The sequence below is a fragment of the Chrysochloris asiatica genome, unplaced genomic scaffold, assembly GCF_000296735.1.
Source record: "Chrysochloris asiatica unplaced genomic scaffold, ChrAsi1.0 scaffold00109, whole genome shotgun sequence".
Classification (NCBI taxonomy): Eukaryota; Metazoa; Chordata; class Mammalia; order Afrosoricida; family Chrysochloridae; genus Chrysochloris; species Chrysochloris asiatica.
The window spans coordinates 5,068,214-5,089,135 of NW_006408627.1; the positions used below are offsets into that span (position 1 = coordinate 5,068,214).

The 20,922-nt window shown below is 38.2% G+C and overlaps 1 protein-coding gene across 4 annotated transcripts in view; it reads left to right on the forward strand.

The window, feature by feature from the left end:
- Positions 1-20,922, forward strand: part of ARHGAP24 (Rho GTPase activating protein 24) — a 625,449-nt gene that overhangs the window by 549,522 nt on the left and 55,005 nt on the right. For all 4 annotated transcript variants that reach the window (XM_006867733.1, XM_006867735.1, XM_006867736.1 and 1 more), the window contains one exon: positions 1,925-2,132. In XM_006867733.1, the coding sequence (XP_006867795.1) occupies positions 1,925-2,132 (208 nt within the window). The remainder of the gene's footprint in view (positions 1-1,924; positions 2,133-20,922) is intronic.

Here is a 20,922-nt window from a genome sequence, read left to right on the forward strand (position 1 = left end):
TCCTGACAATATGTCCGAAGTATGAGAGACGAAGTTTGGCCATCTTGGACTCCAAGGAGCACTCTGGCTGCACTTCTTCCAACACAGATCTGTTGGTTCTTTTGGCAGCCCATGGCACTTTCAGTATTCTCCTCCAACACCGTAACTCAAAGTATCAAAGCGTCAAGCATTTATTGTTTGCGCTTACTGTGGAATGTTATGATTTGGTATTGCTGAGTTCAGAAATAAAAATTTGGGGACATCAAGCATTTGTGACTACTAAGTACTTTCCTGTTGATTTGTGAAGAATTCCCCTAACATCCTGAACTCTCATTAATTTCCATTTGCAACACTAGTTTTTCTTCCCTTTTATGAATATCATTAGACCATTCAAACCATTTTGTGTTTTTCATTCTGGTGTGGTACTGTGGGTTAATGTGCTGGATTGCAAAGCCTGTTTGAATCTGCAAAGTTGGTGGTTCAAGCTCACTAGCTGTTTTTTGGAAACCCTATACGGAGTTGCTGGATGGCACTTAACAACAACAATATGACCATCAGATCACATTTCTTCTTTTATTTTTTATTTTCTCATAAAGTAACTAGTTTTTACTAGCTACATTTTAGAGGCAATGTTTTGTTATTGAAATCCCTGCATGGTGCAAATTGTTAATGTGTTGGGCTACTATTGAAAGTTTGGAGGTTCTAGTTCATTTAGAGACACTTCAAAAGAAAGGTCTGGTAAGTAAAAAAAAAAGTCAGTCATTGAAAATCCTGAAGAGCACAGATCTACCCTGACACACAAAGAGCGACCATGAGTCAGAATAACCTCAAAGATAATTATAAACTGTTCTTGCAATCAGCAGGGCATGAAAGGGCATGAAAAAAAAAAATGGAGTTGTGAATATCTGTTGAATTAGTGAAAATGTTTGACAACATTAGCAAGGAACTGCTTTTACCAAAAGAGTGTTAAATCCTAGGTGTATATATGCTAAGGAGTACATTGTTTATGGGTATTTTAACAGCTCTGGTAGCGTAGTGGTTACGAATTGGGCTGCGAACCTCAAGGTCAACAGTTCAAAACTACCAGCTGCTCCGCAGGAGAAAGATGAGGCTTTCTGCTTCCGTAAAGATTTGCAGCCTCGGAAACCCTGTGCGGGGTTGCTATGGGTCAGAACAGACTCGACGGCACTTAACAACAACAACAATAAAACTGACTAAACGCTAGCCTGCTTTTTATAATCACCATATGCCAGAAATTCTTGACAATGTAAGTGATAAAATACAACACCCTGCCAGCTCAGACCTCCATGCTCCACCCCTTTTTGCTATGTATTACTGTTAAATTAATTTTTTTTCTCTCAAATAAATTAATAGCATAAGCTTTTAAACAGTAAACATGGTTTGAAACATTTTCTATAGAAGAAAATCAAGAGTTTTTCTGATTTTCTCACTGCAATTATGATCCAACATTATCACTTAATAGAAATTTAAAAAAAAAAAAAAGGTGAAGGAGAAATGAACAGTACTAAAACAAAATGAAAATTGGGTATAAAGACAAAAGTAACAAAAGTGGAATTTGGCTATTATCTTCAGAATACTTCTTTTGAACATGTGAATATGATTCTTTTCTCTTAAGAAACAAACACACACACACACACAAATTAAAATTGCTTTTATTGTAGGGTTTCTTTTTTAAAAAAAGCATGCCTTAAACAATATTTTTATTTTACTTTTAGACTAAATGTAGACAGTAGTGAAAAATTGAAGAGTTAGATATAAAAAATTTGATTCTTTAATAATGTGAAATTCCAAATAGTAAATGCCTAACTTTCATCTCTCATTCTTCCTTTCTCTCTTTTTCTTTCATAACAATTTTTAAAAAAGAAATCAATGCAGTAAGTAGAGATAAATTACTTAAATTCACTGGCACTCTTTATTTTTCCAGGTATATTTGGACAGAAACTGGAAGACACTGTCCGTTATGAGAAGAGATATGGGAATCGCCTGGCTCCAATGTTGGTGGAGCAGTGTGTGGACTTTATCCGGCAAAGGGGGCTGAAAGAAGAGGGTCTCTTTCGACTGCCAGGTCAGGCTAATCTTGTTAAGGAGCTCCAAGATGCCTTTGACTGTGGAGAAAAGCCATCATTTGACAGGTAGATCTTAAGATTTTACTAATCACCGTTGACTGAGAAATTCAAACAGGACAGAAAAAGATAAGTTACACTAAGATGGTATAATCTTATCTAATGGTCTAAGAGTTTAGAATAGGGATTTCTTAGACTGGATTCTCTAAAGAAGCAAAACCAGTAAACTTACCTGTGTATATGTAAAGAGAGGTTCACATTAAGGAAATGGGTCACTCAGTTGCAGAGGTGGCAAGTCCCAAGTCTGTTGGTCAAATGTCAGGATGTAGGCCTCTAACTCACATAGCTTCAGGGCTGATGAGCCAAGATTTGCAGGTCAGATGGCAGGCAGGCAGGCAGGGTGGGCAGGTAAGAAGGCAGGCTAAAGGCAACTTCTAGCATTAGTAGTCTATAGAGCAGGCCAATGACTCAAGTCCAAAGAACCAAAGATATGGAGGATGAGCCATATTCAAGATTCAGATCCAGCAAAGAGCAAGCAAGTCTTTCCTGAATCTCTTGCCACACCCCCAAGAAAGCTTCCCTTCAATTGACTTCAGTTGCATTAAATTAGCACTCATGATGGGAGTCCTGGTGTGGAGCTGTGGGTTAATGCTCTAGAATCTTCAATGTTGGTGATTCAAGCTCACCACTCGCTCCATGGAAACCCTCTATAGGGTCACTATGGGTTGGAACGGATTCAATGGTGCTTAACAACAACAAAAACTTGGAGGGTAACCATAGGCGATAACTACATGTCAACTGGTAAACCACTGAAAATTCTGGCCCAGTAAAATGGACACAAAACGTTAACGATTACAAGGATTATTTTGACCTACAAGAATAGATTTTTCAAATCTACATTATCTACAAATCTGGAGTACTGGTGTGGCGCTGTGGACTAATGCATCAGACTGCAAAGTTGTTTGAACTGCAAGGTCGGCGGTTCAAGCTCACCAACTGCTCTTTGGAAACCCTATACAGGGTTGCTATGGGTCGGAATTGACTCGATGGCACTTAACAACAAAAACAACAAATCTGAAAATCTGCACTGTTGTTGTTAAGTGTCCTTGAGTCAGTTCCAACACATAGTGACCCTGTTTAGAATTTCCAAGGAGCCGCTGGTGAGCTTGAACCACAGACCTTGCAGTTTAAACCGACTTTGCTGCCCAGCGCATGAACCCACAACAACATACCAGGACTCCAAATCTAAATTATAAAGTAGAACATTGGTGCTTTACCTGTCTTTTTCCATACTCTTTTTACTGGCCTTGTGATTAGCAGTCCAGTGGTTATCCTGCAGCGCCACACCAAGACGTCTCAAAAAAAAAAAAAAAAAAATGGCCAACTCATAGTGGCTCTATAGAACAGTTCCCTAGGGTTTCTAAGCTTGTAAATCTTTACACAAACAGACAGCCTTATCTTTCTCCCATGAAGCAACTGGTGGTTTTTAACACTGACCTTGCAATTAGCAACACAGTCTTAATTCCATAACACTACCTGGACTCCTCACAAAGACTTTTGTATCTTCAAAAGCAAACACAAAACAAGCCCACTGTCATGCAGTCTACTCCTACTCATAGCCACCCTGTATAGAGCGATAGGGCTCCACGGTTGTAATCTTTATAGGTGTACAAAGCCTCATCTGTTTTTCCCATGAAGCAGCTGATAGATTTGAACTGTCATCCTTGAGCACCAGCAGGGACAGCTCCATAGAGGGTAATTAATTCAATAACTATGCATTATATATTAAAATAGTATGCAGTTTTTAAACTTTTGAAAACCTGCTATTTACCTACTGATAGCTGAAAAAAGAAGATAAAATTGAGTCACTGATTAAAATTGTGAATTTTTACAGAAAATTTCTAACCATTTACAAGGATTCATAAATTTCCTATGAGAACAAATATAAAATGTGAGACTCAAATAAATGAATGAAAAACTAGGGTCAGAAAACAAATTCAAGACTACAGATGTAATTTCTGCAAGAGAATCACACATATTGTTCTTGTTATTGTTGTATGCTGTTGAGCCAGTTCCAATTCATAGCAGCCCTATATAGAGTTTCTCAGGAGTGGCTACTGGGTTTGGACCAATGAGCTTGTGGTTAACAGTCCAGTGCTCATCCTACAGCACCACACCAAATCAGTTAAGAGTCATTGCAGCTTTATAAGTTTTGCTTGGTACTGCAGCATCCTCACAGTTGTTTGGTTTCAGTCCATTGACGCAGCTGCGCTGTTGGTGTATTTCACTGAAGCTCTCCCTCTTTTTTGCTGTCTCTCTATTTGACCAAGTGTGATGTCTTTCTCCAACAATTGGTCCCTCCCGATGACACGTCCGAAGTAAGTGTGAGAGAGTCTCACCAAATATGTCTTACTCTTCACTTTCTAGCAACCTCTGTTAAAAGAAAAACCAAACCTGGTCATTAGTTACATAGTCCAAGCAGGTCCACAAGACATAACCACCATCTTTCCAAAATATATATATATAATTTTGGGGTATCAAAATTAGAGAAAAGTATATTAGTAAGGACTCCTGGTGTGATGCTATAGGATCAGAAATGAACTGTGAATCACAAGGTCAGCACTTCAAACCAACTCAATGGCACTTCGCAACAAGAGCAACAAGTAAATAGGATACTGAGTAATGGATAAGCAACATTCATGAGACATTGATAAGTTTCAGTGGCTCAGTGCATTCCATATATGCAGATATTATAGCAAATGAGCATGTCTTAGTAAAACTTAGGTTGTTTGAGGTATTTAGTGTAGCAAATATTTGCTAATATGGGGGAATGGAGGGATATTTTATATTGTTTGCAATACATACAAGAACACATGTTCCCTATAAGCTGCTATCCCCAAATATGGTTCTTGACAACTCTTGTCTTATAATAAAACATTACATAATCAAGTAAAATGTGTTATCAATTATGTAAATTGTATGCTTTTTTGTTTAAAATGGTGAGCATGAATTACCAACCTTGCAGTTCAAACTGACCTTGCAGTCCAGTGCATTAACCCACAGCGCCATTCCAGGAGTTATAAGGCCCATGAAATCATTTGGTCTGGCTCTGCCAAGGCAACCACAGTTCCAGCCATCATATTAGGGGTGAGCTAATTTAATGTTTGACCAAGTATAGCAGGCTAATTTTTAAGTTGATAAAAAAAATTAGCCTGCTCTATTTGGTCAAAACTTTGTATAGCCCGCTCGCTAATGATGTTATAAATTTTGTTAGAAAAAAGGTTCCCCACCCCTGGCTTAAAAAGACTTACGAGCATGTAACAAAAGAAAAACACTGTTTTATGACATAATGAGTGAATTCTCACTTCTTTATACTCTCACTTCAATAACACCCATTCTCTCTATAACCAGAATTATCATCAGAAGGAATGTTTAATTTCCTGCTGCACAAAATGTCCTATCTTTCATTTCTAGAACTTAATTACCTTTTAATAAGAAACCCATAGAGATAAGTTATTAAGGGGGTTTCAATCTCAGACACAATATGATAGTATTACAAGCATACATTGAAAATAGAGAAGACAGTGTTCAAACATTTGTTTCAGGTATCCACACTTGCAAAACCAGCCCCCCTAGACCTTTGTGACATAAAACAATACGAGACAATTATTCACTCACAATTTTGTGATTAGGGCAGAATGGGGTCAGAATGTGAAGGATGAAAGATGGCTTTCACTCTCTTATCTACAGCCTCAGCAGAAATAGTCAAACGAGCTGGAGGCTTCTCCAGCTTCTCCCTCTCTCTCTTTGAACCGTCATATCCAATAGAGCCTCTCTTTTGGGGACCATTCTTTCTAGCAATTTGTTCCACCTATTGATACAGAGCCCTGGTGGTACTATGGTTTCAGCATTAGGCTGTTAACCACATAGTTGGTGGTTCAAATCCACCAGTCACTCCACAGGAGAAAGATGAGGCTGTCTGCTTCCATAAAGATAACAGTCTTGGGAAATTTAGAGAGGGTCACTATGAGTCGCTATTGATAGCAGTGAGTTTGTTGTTTTGTTTTATTTTATTGACATATTTTTCAGACTTCTTAGAGAATGAACACAGAGGATCTGAGTATCTTAAGAATTCCAGCTTTGATCTGGCACAATGTAAATTCTGTTGCTTTCTTCTATTGGTCAAAGTAAATTATATGACAATACTACAGTAAACTGGGGAGGAGGTGCTAGAAACTCCACTTGATAGAAAACACAGTGGCATGTATAGCATGTGTTGGTAATTTGTTTATTTTGTAACATTTATCCATTTAATATAACTTTTCACATTCATTGGTGCAAGTTATTTTAGCATTACATTATTTTTCTTTTAAATGCCTGTAGACTCTTTAAAGAAGGCCCCTCTTTCATTTTTGTTATGAGCTATTTATAACTTTTTATTGCTTTATCAGTCTAGCTGGTATGTTACCAATTTTATTATACTTTCAAAGAATCTTATAAGTATGATTTATTTTCTCAACTTTTTTTCCTATTCTATTGGTTTTTACTTTAACCTTGATTATATCCTGATATCTACTTATTCTGGCTTTAATTTTCTTTTCATTTTTTTTTAACTTTGTTAGGCCAGACGCTTATTTTAAAACCACTTATTCTTTTCAAATGTTAGTATTTAAAATGAAAAATCTCCCTCTATGCACTCCTTTACCTAGATGTCTCATACTTTGGTATGCTGTGTTCATTATCTTCAAATGAAACTTAAATGGATTGTTTAATTTACACATTTTTGAAGATTTTCCAGATAACATATGTTACTGATATTTAATTTAATCTCAGAGTATTCTGTGTTGTTTCAGTCTTTCTAAGTGTATTAATTCTTGTTTTATATCTTAGCCTATGGTCTATTTTGGTGAGCTCTGGTAGCGTAGTGGTTACGAATCGGGCTGCGAACCTTAAGGTCAGCGGTACGAAACTACCAACTGTTCCGCGGGAGAAAGATAAGGCTTTCTACTCCCATAAAGATTTACACCCTCGGAAACCCTGTACAGGGTCGCTATGGGTCAGAACCGACTCGACAGCACTTAACAACAACAACAATGGTCTATTTTGATAAGTGTTCCATATGCACTTGAAAAGAATATTTATTATTTTGTTGTTCACTGTGTTGTTGTTGTTAAGTGCCGTCAAGTAGATTCCGACCCATAGTGATCCTGTATAGGGTTTCCAAGGAGCGAATGGTGAACTTGAACCACCGACCTAGTAGTTCAAACGGCTTTGCAGTCTGGCACATTAACCCACAGTGCCCCACCAGGACTCCAGTAGTGTTATGTAAATATTAATTAGAACAAGCAGGTATATTCTTCAAGCCCTCTATATTCTTAGTGTTTTTCTTTCTACTGAACACTGAGAAAGTAGTACTGAAATGCCTAAACATGCTGGATTTGCTAGTTCTCTTTTCCTTATGAATTTTGCATTATATATTTTGAAGCAATATTGTTACGTACATTACCATTTAGGATTGCAATGTATTCTTGAAGAATTTCCATGTTAAGATTTTGAAATGTCTTTGGTTACACCTAATAATTTTCATTGACCTAACATCTGTCTTATAATTAGTACTTTCAACTGTCTTATAATTAGTACTTTCATGGTGTATTTTTTAATCCTTTCATTTTTAGCCTGTATATTTAAAGTGAGTTTCCTGTCAATCATGGGTTGTTTGATTTTTTATTTTACTCTAATCTAAAAATTTCTGTTTCTTCTTTTTTTCCTATGGATGACATTTGCCTGCCTTTTTGCATGCTCAGTAATTTTTTATTATTCTAACCTTTTTGGCTGTCATGTTCTTGATCATCTGGGCTTCCTTGTCTTTATTTGAACTGTGGTTTTTATTTGTTGTTGTTGTTGTTTTCTTTTTACTGTGAATTATGTCATCGTTTACATGGGAGAACATTAGCTTTACATTCATCCTATCCTATATCATTTGATTGCCATGGTTACAATCCCCTCCATGCATCATCAAACAACCAAAGGATATACCCTACAAGCCTGCCCCCGGTCATCAGCACACAGCTCCTTTCCCTCCCTGAGTCCAGAGTCCCCAGCCACTCCATCTCTCCACGTCATCATCTCTGCCTCCGTCTCTGGCGTCACTGCTTCTCTGGGTATGGTCCTGCACTCTGCTCTTCTCCTTTGATGGTCCCAGGGACCTCCGCTCCTGGACTGCAAAATCAACCACTCCATTCTTTTTGTTACAAAACCTCTACCTTTACATTTGCAACATTCACAGTCAGTCCTGATAACAAATATTCACTATTGAACCAAAAGAATCTTATCCCCATTTCCTTTCATCAGTCCTGCCCTGACAGATCGGAAACCACTCAGTGGAGATTCTACCTTCCCCCGCACCCTCTGGAACTAGGTTCCTTCTTGAAAGCTTGTAAACCAGTCACTTCTTCCCTTTGTAGCCCCCACATTTTGGGTAGCCAATGTCTAATTTGCCCATCCCTGTCAACCCTGTGTACTAAGGAGATGGGAATGATCCATGATGTAAAGATTTGTTCCCTTTTTTGGGCTACAACACCCACAAGCATAGGTCAAGTTCATCAGATTGTATCAGATTACTCTTTTTTCCCCCTCTTCTTTCTTCTTCTAGTCAAGTTCTGATCATCCAGCCATTGAAGCCAGGTCAAGTGGGTACTATCTGCAAGTATAGGTGTTCTTGTGCATCTCCCCTCACTTCATATCAGCTGGACACTTCAGTCTCTGCTCTAGTCCTCTGTGGCTATGTCATTATCTCTGGGTCCAGACGTCCCCAGGTCTTGCCATACTGCTGGCCAACCCGGGTTCACAGGGGTCTATTGAACATGGTTGGATTTAGCTCACAAGTTCATTGCTGTTTTTCTGCCACTTCCCCTTAGTGACTAACGCGGTCACCAGCCAGACCACATGCCTGCTTGCGTATTCCCCTTGAGTCTTAGTCTTGGAGGGGGTTTTCCATTAGGTGACCTGACCACTTGCCTTGATGGTTCCCCGGGCAAACAACTTGTTTGTTCTTATCGTAGACAATCAGACTGCCATTATTATTGTTTTTTTCCTGTTGGTCTTTCTTTCAAGAAGCATCTTCTGTTCTTCCAGCTGCCCCAGACTGTTCTGCTGTTCCTTTCAAGTGAAAATTTGCTACCTCAAAAGATTCTGGTTGGGGTTCAGTATTCTACGTATGGTCTTATGCAATGCAAAGGGTCTGCAGAAAGCCTCCTTCACTAGGCAAGTTCTAGCCCCATTTTAGGTATTCCAATCAGTTATAGGCTGAAGACAGACTTACAAGTTTTCTATGGTGAAGTTTCTGGCCATTCCTTTCTCTCCCCTTCAAGTGTCTATTTTACAATGGTAGGTAAGAGAAACCAAGATTCAGAAGACAGCCAAGCATCTTAACATTATTTCCCCCCTTTTAACCATTCAAACCATGCCCCAATCCCTGTATCCCAGAACCCTGTTGTTCCAAGGTTGTACATACATCATTATTTACCTCTGTCACACTTAGTCCATGCAAACCTGCAAAATGTTCTCCCATCTGCCTTTGTTCTTCCATTCCCCTCCCCTTTATTGTGTATTGACTCCCCTCCCAGCACCCAAGCTATCCTGTGTCTATTCCCTACACTGTGCTCCACCTTCCCCTCCTTCCTCTGTATAGGGTTTCCAAGGAGCAACTGACTTTGCAGCCTGATGCATTAGGCCACAGTGCCACACCAGGACTCCTGGGTAGTTATTCTTTATGTAGCCTTGTGAATGTTAATCCCTCTGTATGCTTTCACCTTGGTATTTATATTTAATAAAACACTCAGTAGAACCTATATGTGGATTTCCAGAAGTCTTTATTTGCAAAAGTCCATACATTTTAGTAGCATTACCAAACTGAAACCAGTCTCCTTAACTTGTGGGATTGTTGTGCTCTATTCAGGACTCCTGTCTCTGCTTCTAGTCTGGAAATTACCTTCAGGTACAAAGGTGAGATAATCATAGGACTCATTTGTTTCCATGTGCTCAGGATCACAGTTTAGCACTGCTTTCTGTCCAGTATCTCACACATTTGTATTTAGATGCGTTTTCTCATTATTTATAGCTGATCTAGTGCCAGTTAATTTGTAAAGGCTGGAAGCAAATTCTTCATAGCAGCTCTGAAAATCTGCTTGGTATGAATTGTCAGAGCCCCCTACTCTGAAATGTTCTTAGACTCAGGTTTGGTTCCCTAGTCCTTTTACCCACTCTTTGGCTGAGTCTCTGGACATTTCACTCTGCCTGGTAAGACTTTCTTTCTCCATATGAAATGACTCAAATTTACAGTTGAGTGGTTTCTCAGCCTACTTCCTACCCATAAAAAGTTGGAGGCCCAAAGCTTCTGTATGTTAATATAGTAAAAGTACTTTAAATACTCTTGTGGATGTCAAATTATAATCCAATTGATGAGACAAGTCTCATTCATAAATCTCCATATAACAGATCCTTTCACATCACTACTGTAAGCCAGGGTGATATGGCTGTTTGTACCCCTTAGAAGATGTATGACTTACTACCTTAAATCTTTCAGAAGTAATAGCAGGGTGTCTTAAGTAACACCCATGATTTCATTTTATCCCTTGGTCATGTTACACTGGTAGCATCCTAGATTTTGGGTTTACACCATGGCCAGTTTTTGCTTTGAGAATCTTTTACCAACTGGAGACACTGTCCCTGACCCACTATCATTCTCAAAATTCTTGACAACTGAACAATTCATATGTTAGCTCTCTTGCAGTAACTTGTTGTTGTTGTTAAGTACCATGTGGCACTGTGTGTTCATCTGCTGGATTGAAAAGTTATTTAAACTGCAAGGTCAGTGGTTCAAGCTCACCAACTGCTCCTTGGAAACCCTACACAGGGTCTCTATGGGTGGGAACCGACTCAGTAGCACTTAACAACCAGAAAAACACCATAGGCTAATATTGGTGCTGATGATTGTGTGCCATTAAGTCAGTTCCACCTCATAGTGACCCGGTGTAGGATTTCTAAGACTGTAAATCTTTATGGGAGCAGAAAGCCTCATCTTTCTCCCAAGGAGCAGCTGGTAGATTCAAATTGCTGACCTTGTGATTAGCAGTCCAATGCATAACCCATTATGTTACAAGAGCTACTTCAAAGCTCTTCTAATAAATTCTTCTAATAAATCAACTTTCAGCATTCAGCCTGGAAATCACTTTATCTGCAAGGTTGTCAGGAAAATTTTCTGTGTTCCAAATTGCTGCAGTTGATGGTTTCACTAACACTTTCATCACTGTGTATTATGATTATGCCTTTATTATTCCCCATCTTCTGATAGCAATTTGCCAACTGCTCTTCCATCTAATACCAATAGTCTCATCACAGACTGCTTAATCTCTGCCTGGTTCCAAAGAAATATCATATTAGTTAGGTTTTTGTTACAGAATTATCTAATACCTAGTACCAATATCTGTTTCATTTCTGTATAACAAAATATTCCATTATTTTTTGTTCTAAAACAACCTCCACCGATTATGATTCTTCATTTGGTTAGTGCTTGGAAAAGGTACTCTGTCTCTGTTCCTTATGGTATGCATTGTGACAATATAGTACAGCTGCAGGATCCAAAATAGCTTTACTTCTAAGTTTGTGTCTCATTTGGGGTGGCTAGAATGTCTGTTGACTGGCTAAGCCTCTCTCTACTTATTTGCAGTCTTGTATCCTCCATGACTTCTCCCTTTCGCAGATTTTTCTAATTCTTTACACAGTGACTCAGGATTCAAAGACAACAAAAGTGGAAGTTAAAAGGCCTCTTAAGGGCTAGGCTCAGAGCTGTAACAGTGTCATTCTCACTGCATATTACTGATCAAAAGAAAATCACAAGGGCTTGTATTCAAAGGTATAGATAGTTGACTTCACTTCTTTTTGTTTTCTGAAAATTTTTATTGTGAGTTGAGTCAAAACTTACAGAGCAGATGATCAGTTTTTTTATCCAATGAATCACACACTTTGTTTCATTTCAGTGATTGTAAACTTTTCCATGTGACAACAGTTATCCTTCTTCCTCTGTATAGTTCCTGTTTCCCTCCTGTTCTCCTTCCCATCCCCTTCTTTCCCCAGGTAAATGTTGCCCTTTTGATCTTGAATGGTTGGCCATTCCCAGGTGAGCATACCTCACTAGTGTTGTTGTCCCCACTATATACCTATCCACTGCTTGGTTGAAAATTGGGCCATGAGGGTGACTTCCATTCCAGACCTGAACAGTGGCCGAGGGCTATAGTCTTGGGTTCCTCCAGTTTCTTTCTGACCAGTAAGCCTAGTCTTTTTAATAATTTTGAGTTTTATTCCACACTCTTTTCCACTCTATTTGGGACCTTCTAATGTGATCCCTTTCAGAGCAGTTGGCAATGGTAGATGGACATCATCTAATTCTTCTGGTCTCAAAGTTGTGGCAATGGTTGTTCATTGGTTCTATTTGTCTGTTGGACTAATTGATCCCAAACTTCGTAAATTTTTATCACTGTTGTTTCTTTTGCATATGTAGAGATTTATAGTTACACCCTAGATTTCTTGTCAAGACCGTTTAAGATCCCAGTCACTACTCGTCATAGTAGGATGTAGAATATTGTCTTTGTAGACGATGTTATGCCACTTGACCATGGTGCCCCCTGAGACTAAGGTCCTGAGCCCCCAGGCCCTGCAACTTGTTGCCTCAAGGTGTTTGGTAATATCCAAGAAGTTGTCCTCATTTTGTCCCCTGTATACTACACTACAGCTCTGGTAGCATAGTGGTTATGAATAGGGCTGCGAACCGCAAGGTCTGAAGTTCGAAACTACCAGCTGATCCATGGGAGAAAGATGAGACTTTCTGCTCCCATAAAGATTCACAGCCTCGGAAATCCTATATAGGGTCTCTGTGAGTCGGAACCGACTCCACGGCACACAATAACAACATACTACACTACATTCATAGGTGTGTTTGCAGCAAAGATAAATGCCCATGTACAAACATCCTCTGTCAAATTCTTATATATTTGTGGATATACTACCACTTCCCCTCCCATACTCATCCAGCCTATATATCTGTCTATTTGTCTATCTGTAGAACACTTTTGTTGCAGGGTAGTGGATATGGCAGCATTTACCGCTATCCCCTATAATCCTTACATGCCTCCCTGTGTCTTTTTCTGTCTTCATCATTATTCTGCCAATCTCCCTTTTGTTCTATATTGCCTTTTACATTCCCCAAGTTAATGTATATCTACCCTCTAGCCAGTGAATTACTCTCTCTCCTCCCATTCCTAGTAGCCATCAAGGAATTTCTTTTAGCAAAGAAACCTTTTCTTCAGATTTTACAATAGTGGTCTCATACAATAATTGTATTTTTTGTGATTGACTAATTTCACTCAGCATAATGTCCTCCAGGTACATTTGTGTTATGATGTGTTTTGCAGATTCATTGTTACTCTTCAGTGTTGTGTAGTATTCCATTATGTAACAAAGCTTGGTACATACACATAATACATATGTATATACACATACAAGAATATCCATTCTTCCACTGATGGAAATTTAGGCTCTTTCCATCTTTTTGCTATTGTGAACAATGCTGAAATGGACTTGGGTGTTCATATATCTATCTACTTGTGTTATGGCTTTCATTTCTTGTTTATATATGCCAAGTAGAGGATCATACAATATTATAATTTCCAACTTTTTGAGGAAACTCCGTATCATTTTTCCCAGCGGTTGTACTTTTTTACCTCTAGTCCCACCAGCAATATAGGAGGGTCCCAATCTCTCCATACCCTCACCAGCATTTGTTGTTTTCAGTTATTTGAACTTTGCTATGAATGCTAGGGTGAGGTGATATCTCATTGTTGTTTTTTATTTACATCTCTCCAATGGCTAATGATTGTGAATATTTCCTCATATGTTTGTTGGTCACCTGTATATCTTCTTTGGTAAAGTGTCTATTCATGTCCTCAGCTCAGTTTTTAATTGGATTGTTTGTCCTTTTTCTTGTAGAGAAGTAGTTTTCTGTAAATTTTAGAAATTAGTCCCTTGTCTGATATGTTATTGAAAAAAATGTTTTCCCAGTGTATGAGTTCTTTTTTTTTACTCTTTTGGTGAAATCTTTTGATGCACATAAGTTCCACTTTACTTCTTAATGAAATGAGCAGCATACATGTGCAGGGATGAGGGACATTATTGACACTCACATTTGGAGACAGCTACTTCATTTATTCATTCAAAAGAATGCTTACTATGTACAGTGTTCTTGGTGATAGAGACAAAGTCTCTTTATGTTGCTAGTGGTGAGTGGATAAGCAATGGGATGGTTAACATAGAAATAATTTCACAGATTGGTAAGGATGGCATGCTAATAAGTTAAGTGAATAAAACGGTTTGTTGTTAGTGCCCTCCAACACAGAGCAACCCTATAGAGGGTTTCCGAGGAATGGTTGGTGGGTTTGAACTTCTACCTTGTGGTTCAAATTGGCCTTGTAGTCTGGCATTTATCCAATAGCAACACAAGTGGTAGCGATACATATTTCCTTCTTAAGAACTAAGTATCTGAGTTTAATCTTGAATGGCAAGAAGAAACTTGATGTAAATAAAATGTGGTGGAACCATAGCTGAGGTAGAAGACATAGCAAGTAGATGGACCTAGAGACCAGCATAGACAGGCATGTTGGAAGAACATAAATTAAACCAATATAGCCTGAGGAAAGTGATTGGTCTTTTAGATTAGGTGGAAGAGTTTGATCATGCATGGCTCAGAATATTATAATACGTTTTTTTATTGATCATTTTTGGTTTAATTGCTTATGATAAGGAGTTTAATTTTTACTCTAAGTGAAATAGAAGTTGAATGAAACATTTGTAGTAGATGAGAAAATCACTTTATTTAAATGTTAAAAAATGTGACTCTGCAGTCCTGAATATACTAATTTTGATGCATAAATTGTTAAGATGGAGTTCCTCACTCCAAGGGAGGCAGATATTCAAATTCCTGGATTCTGTTGATTAAAACACAAATATTCCCAAATCCATGAACAGTGAGGTCAAAAGAAGACAGTAACATATTTTTAAGGAACCCTGGTGGTTTAGTGAGTAAGAAAGGTTGCTAGTTCAAGATCATTCATTGACTTCATGGAAGGAATGATCTGGCAGTCTTATCCCGTAAAAGATTACAGCCTAGAAAACTCTAGTTTTCAGTCACAATGAGTTGATTTGACAGCACCTAACAATAATATTTTTGAGTTAAAAATGTAATTGCAAACTATACTTGGTTGTGGTTGTTGTTGTTGTTCGTAAGTGCCATGGAGTCAGTTCCAACTCATAGTGACCTGGTGTAGGGTTTTTAAGGAGTGGTGTGTGGGTTTGAGCTTCCAGTTGGCAGTCCAATGCTTACCTTACAGCGCCATACCATGACTCCATATACTGTTGTTAAATGACATTGAGTCTGTTCCAACTCATAGATACTCTGCATAGGGTTTCCGAGTAATAGCTGGTGGGTTTGAACCACCTACCTTGTGGTTACCAGTCTAGTACTTATCCTGCAGCACTATGTCAGGAGTCCCTAAAGGAGTGAATTTATAGTCGTATCAAAAACTTACCTAAATAGAGCCTCCTGTCTTCATGCATCTTTGTATTTAATCAGTTGGGTGATATTTCCTATGACCAAACCCTAGCTCAGTTTTCAGTCTGCAGGGAAGCATTTATTAGTTCAAATTAGTCTCACCAATGATCACTAGCAAAGTGATTTAAATATATATATATATGTGTGTGTGTATTTGTGTGTGTGTGTGTGTCAAAAATATAGATTGCTTTGAATACAAAGGTACTTCAAAAAACTTTTTTATGTAAAAAAAAAAATTATAGAATTTTTCCCAAAATTTTTGATGCCCATTTAGAGATTTTAGGATGTAAAGCAAAGAGTACAGAACTTCCACATTTTGCAAAACATCTTAAACAGTGAGAATGGATAAATGTTTTTCTCTGTTTATTTTAATAATGCTGTATCTCACTCAGGAGCCATCAGGATTTAGCTGTCATCTTTATATTTATTAAAATCTGGAAAGACATTCTCACAGGAAGTCTACAAAGATAATCTCTAGCCACCAACCTTACAGCTTGAAATTTGATTTCTAAAGTGAACTTTTTCTAATAACATCTTAAGGTGTTATTGAAAATTAATTTAAAGATTATTGGAATTATACTTTAAATTACAACATGTTGTATACAATTTAGACTTTCAAAGAATATGAAGAATGAAAGAAAATACTTCAAAATTAAAGAATCCAGAGGACTCCAGCTGTACATGCACTACAGATAAGTAGGTACACAGTGACTTAGACATAGTGACATATCAAGATATAGTTCTGCAAAAAAAAAAAAATACTATAATCTTCAGGTTTACATCTTGCCTTTTTCCTGAACATTATATGAGGAAGATTTACCCACGTCACTAAGTTGTTTTTACAAAATTGGTTTTAAGGGCTTTGTAATATTTCATCATCTCAGTTCATTGGTTTATTCAGTTCTTGCTCTTGTTTTTTGTATGGTTTTGCACATGTTGCTCTTACGCTGAAGAGTGTAAGTATTCAGAAATGTCTGTGTTCAGAAATTTGCCTGTGCTTTTGAAGCTTATGAATCCATTTCAGGTTGAATGAAATATTTTGTCCTGAAGAAGGAAAAATGAATGGTTTAATAAAATAAATGTGGAGCATAACACTATTTGAATTTAGAAACTTCTAAGTCTATGCATCTGCCTTTATATGCTTTCTGCTCTTACTCAACTATAACAAAATGATATTTCTTCATTTCTGAGGTCATATTTAAGAATGATCTTACATTTAGTTGGCATATTCACGCAGACTTCCTAATCAATGATTAATTGTGGGTAAAGGATGTTCTAATTTTTCCATTAATATGGAAATATTGGTATATTGTGGGTTCATATAAATGACTGATTATTAATAACAATAATAATGATAATAAGATATGGTTCCTAACCAATCTTTTCTTCATTCAATTTAGCAGTGAAAAAAAAAATTTAAAGGTAGCAGTTCATGTTAAATTATTCCCCTTTTGAGGGAAGAAAACTGAAATATAGAATGTGTAAAATCGAATTAGAAGACAAAAGTTACTTTGTTTCCAGAGCCGTCCAGATGGTATCAGCTGTTAATAAAGAAGATACATTTTGGAAGAACTGGGAAGGTAGGGTCAGGAATGGGCATGTGGGCGTCACTATCAGAGAGCATTAACTGCTGGGCAACAGAGTAACTATGTACTTACAACATAATGTTCAAGAGTAAGGACAGAAGGCTCTCTGAAGCCAACAATTTTATACATTCTGCCCGAGAATCCAGCCAACAGCTGCTGTCCGAGGTACCCCACCTGCCCACCCACATACTCAGGGCATTCTACCCTTGTTCTTCCTCCTCCTTTCTACTTTCATGTGTTTTGTTTTATTTTGCTTTGGTTACTGAACTAGGTTCACTAAACAAAAAGTCTGCAGAGATTAAAAACAACATCAATTAAATTAAAAAAAAAAAAAAAAAAGCTTGAGATTTAGAAAAGAGAAAAGCCAGCTGCTATTCTAATCTGAGGAACTCTGGTTGTGTAGTGGTTATGAGTCGGGCTGCTAACCTTAAGGTCAGCAGTTCAAAACTACCAGCCATTCCAAGGGAGAAAGATGAGGCCTTCTGCTCCCATAAAGATTTACAGCCTCGGAAACCCTATGCAGGGTTACCATAAATCGGAACCGACTCCACGACACACTACCACCACCACCATTTTAATCTGGGTAGCAGTATAGCTCTGTGCATTACCTGACCCTAGTTATTGAAAGCAGAGAACACTGTAGATGTAGTTGTTCCTGTCTTGTGTTGTCGTGTTGATGCTAACTCCTCAAGGCATTGTCAGGTGCGACACACTAGAACTTCTCCATATTAATTGATGTATAATGAATTGCATATATTTAAAGCATTTATTTGCTGAGTTTTGTGTTTTTGCCTATGAAGTCATTGCCTCAATCAAGATAATGAGTGTATCTTTCACTTCCCCACCAATTTTGTTGTGTTCCTTTTAGTCCCTTGCCCACTCTCCTGAATCCTAGGCAACCACTGATATACTTGTTCCCATTATATATTACTTTGTCTCATCTATATTTTAATATAAATGGATTTATGCAGCCTGATTTCTTCGCTCAGCATAATTATTTTTATTATCTATATTGCAGCATACATCAATAGTTCATTCCTTTTTATTGTTTGATGATGTTCCATTATTTGGATAATTAGTTTATCCATTTATAGATGGAAATTTGGGTGGTATCTAGTTTTGGGCTACTAAAAAAGAAAGATTTCTTAAATACCTAAAAGCAGAATATCTGGGTCATATGTTGTTATTGTTGTTAAATGCCATTAAGTTGGTTTTGACTCATAGCGACCATGTATAGGATATCCGAGGAGTGGCTGGTGAGCTTGAACCACTGATGTTTCCATTCAAACCAACCTTGCAGTCCAGCATATCATCCCGAAGTGCCACGCCAGTACTATGTTGTTGTTGTTAAATGCTGTTGAATCAGTTCCAATCCATAGCAACCCTGTATAGGATTTCCAAGAAACAGCTGGTGAACTTGAACTACCAAGTTTGCAGTTCAAACCAACATTGCAGTTCAGCACATTAACTCACAGCATCACACCAGGATGCCTATCGTAGTTAAATAAAAAAAAAAAAAAGTCAAACTTTAACCCAAATTCATGCCATTTTATATTCTCACCCACAGTGTGTGAACATTGTATTTCCTCAACATCCTTTTAGTAAGTAAGTAATTTAATGGAGTCCTGGTGTGGTGTTATAGTATATGCACTTAACTTCAAGGTCAGTTTGAACCCCAAGGTCAGTGGTTCAAACTAACCAGCTGCTCCTTGGAAACCCTATATAGGGTTGCTACTCGACGGCATTTAACAACAATATAATTTAAGGAATCCTGGTGTGGCACTAAAGGATAAGCGATTGACTGCAAGGTTAGTTTGAATAGCAAAGTTGCTTCTTGGAAACTATACAGAGTTGCTTTCAGTTGGAATCGACTCAACGGCACTTACCAACAACAGCAATATAATTTAATTTACGCTAAAGCATTGGAGTGCCAACCGCAGATTGGAGGTTCAAACCCACTAGCCATTCCTCAGAAACTCTATACAGGGCGACTGTGAGTTGGAACCAACTCCACAGCACTTAAGAACTTCAATGCTGTAAGCTGTGAGAACCGACACCACAGTACTCAATAATAACAAATAAGCACATGAATTGGGTATAATTTTTACAGAAGCAGATTGTCAATCCTTCTGTACTGCTTTTCAACCTTGTGATTGCTAACCAAGTGCAAACCTCTTAAAAGACCCAGGGACATTCATAAATGAGGTAGAGATCATAAAAACCTCAAATATGAATTTACAGAAGAATGGCCTCAACAAACATCTTAAAATCTGAGATATGCAGACCCCATTTCCTCTTATTCTGATTAAAAGGTTGGATAATGTCCAGGAATCTGACATTTGAAGAAGTCCCTAGGCAAGTCTTACATATATGGTCCTCAAACCATAACTTGGAAAACACTAGCTGACACTGACTTGGTTAACAAACCATGAGCTTTAAGGAGCTCTGTTAGCTGAGCTGCTAACTGCAAGGTCAGCAGTTTGAATGTACCAGACACTCCGTAGGAGAAAGATGAGGCTTTCTGCTCCCATAAAGAGTTACAGCCTTGGAAACCTTGTGAGACATGTTGTCCATACCCTGGATACAGCCTTGGCCCCTCTTGGGTATTGGCAGTTCAGTACAAATCCGTGACTAGGACCTTACCCCGATGGGACTCCGGAGGGAGAACTGAGGCACACTGCCTTATCTTGTATGAGGTCACTGATGAGTTCTCATGAGTGCTTACTGAAAAATACTCAAGAAATCCAATCTGTACGTCTTTTAGTGAGAGTGAGGTTTTTTTCATTTGATTTTGCAAAATCGGGTGCCAAACCCAGAAGACATGGGCAGACATTCCACACAGCTGTTTCACCAAAAATTTTATCTCCTAGCTGGATAGTTCCTCCCCCAGTTCCCAATTGACCGAGTATATATGGGGTTAGCAATCTTCCCAAACATCACTTACTTTCCCTTGATGGTAGCATTGTTGAGCAGATTCCTTTCCCCCTCCCCCAAGTCATCCGACTCACATACCTCAGGTACATGAGCTTCTGTTGTTACACAAGGCAACAATTTCAATTAGCAACTTCCTGGACCCCTTATTCTTGAAGATGGACCATCCTAAGAATTATTTCTCACAACCTTATGCTGGGTCGCTATGAGTTGGAAATGACTCCACAGCACATAACCACCATCACCATAATAGTTTTCTCCTTCATATGTCAAGACAGTATTAACTCATAGCGACCTTGTATAGGGCTTCTAAGGAGTGGTTGGTGAGTCTGAACCTCTGACCTCATGGTTAGCAGTCCAGTGATTATTCTTTAGCAACACATCAGGACTCCATATAGTCTTCCTACACATAATTCTTTACTGTATGACATGGCCTGGCAGCATTATTGGGAGCAACATCTGAGTTTTGATTAGTCTAGGAAAGACTTAAGCTACTGTGAAAGATTACTTTCTGGGATATAGTGTTGATGTGCAGAATCATCCTACTGGATGTTAAGTGCCGTCGAGTCGGTTCTGACCCATAGCAACCCTGTACAGGGTTTCCGAGGCTGTAAATCTTTACAGGAGCAGAAAGTTTCATCTTTCTCCTGTGGAACAGCCTGGTAGTTTCGAACTACTAACC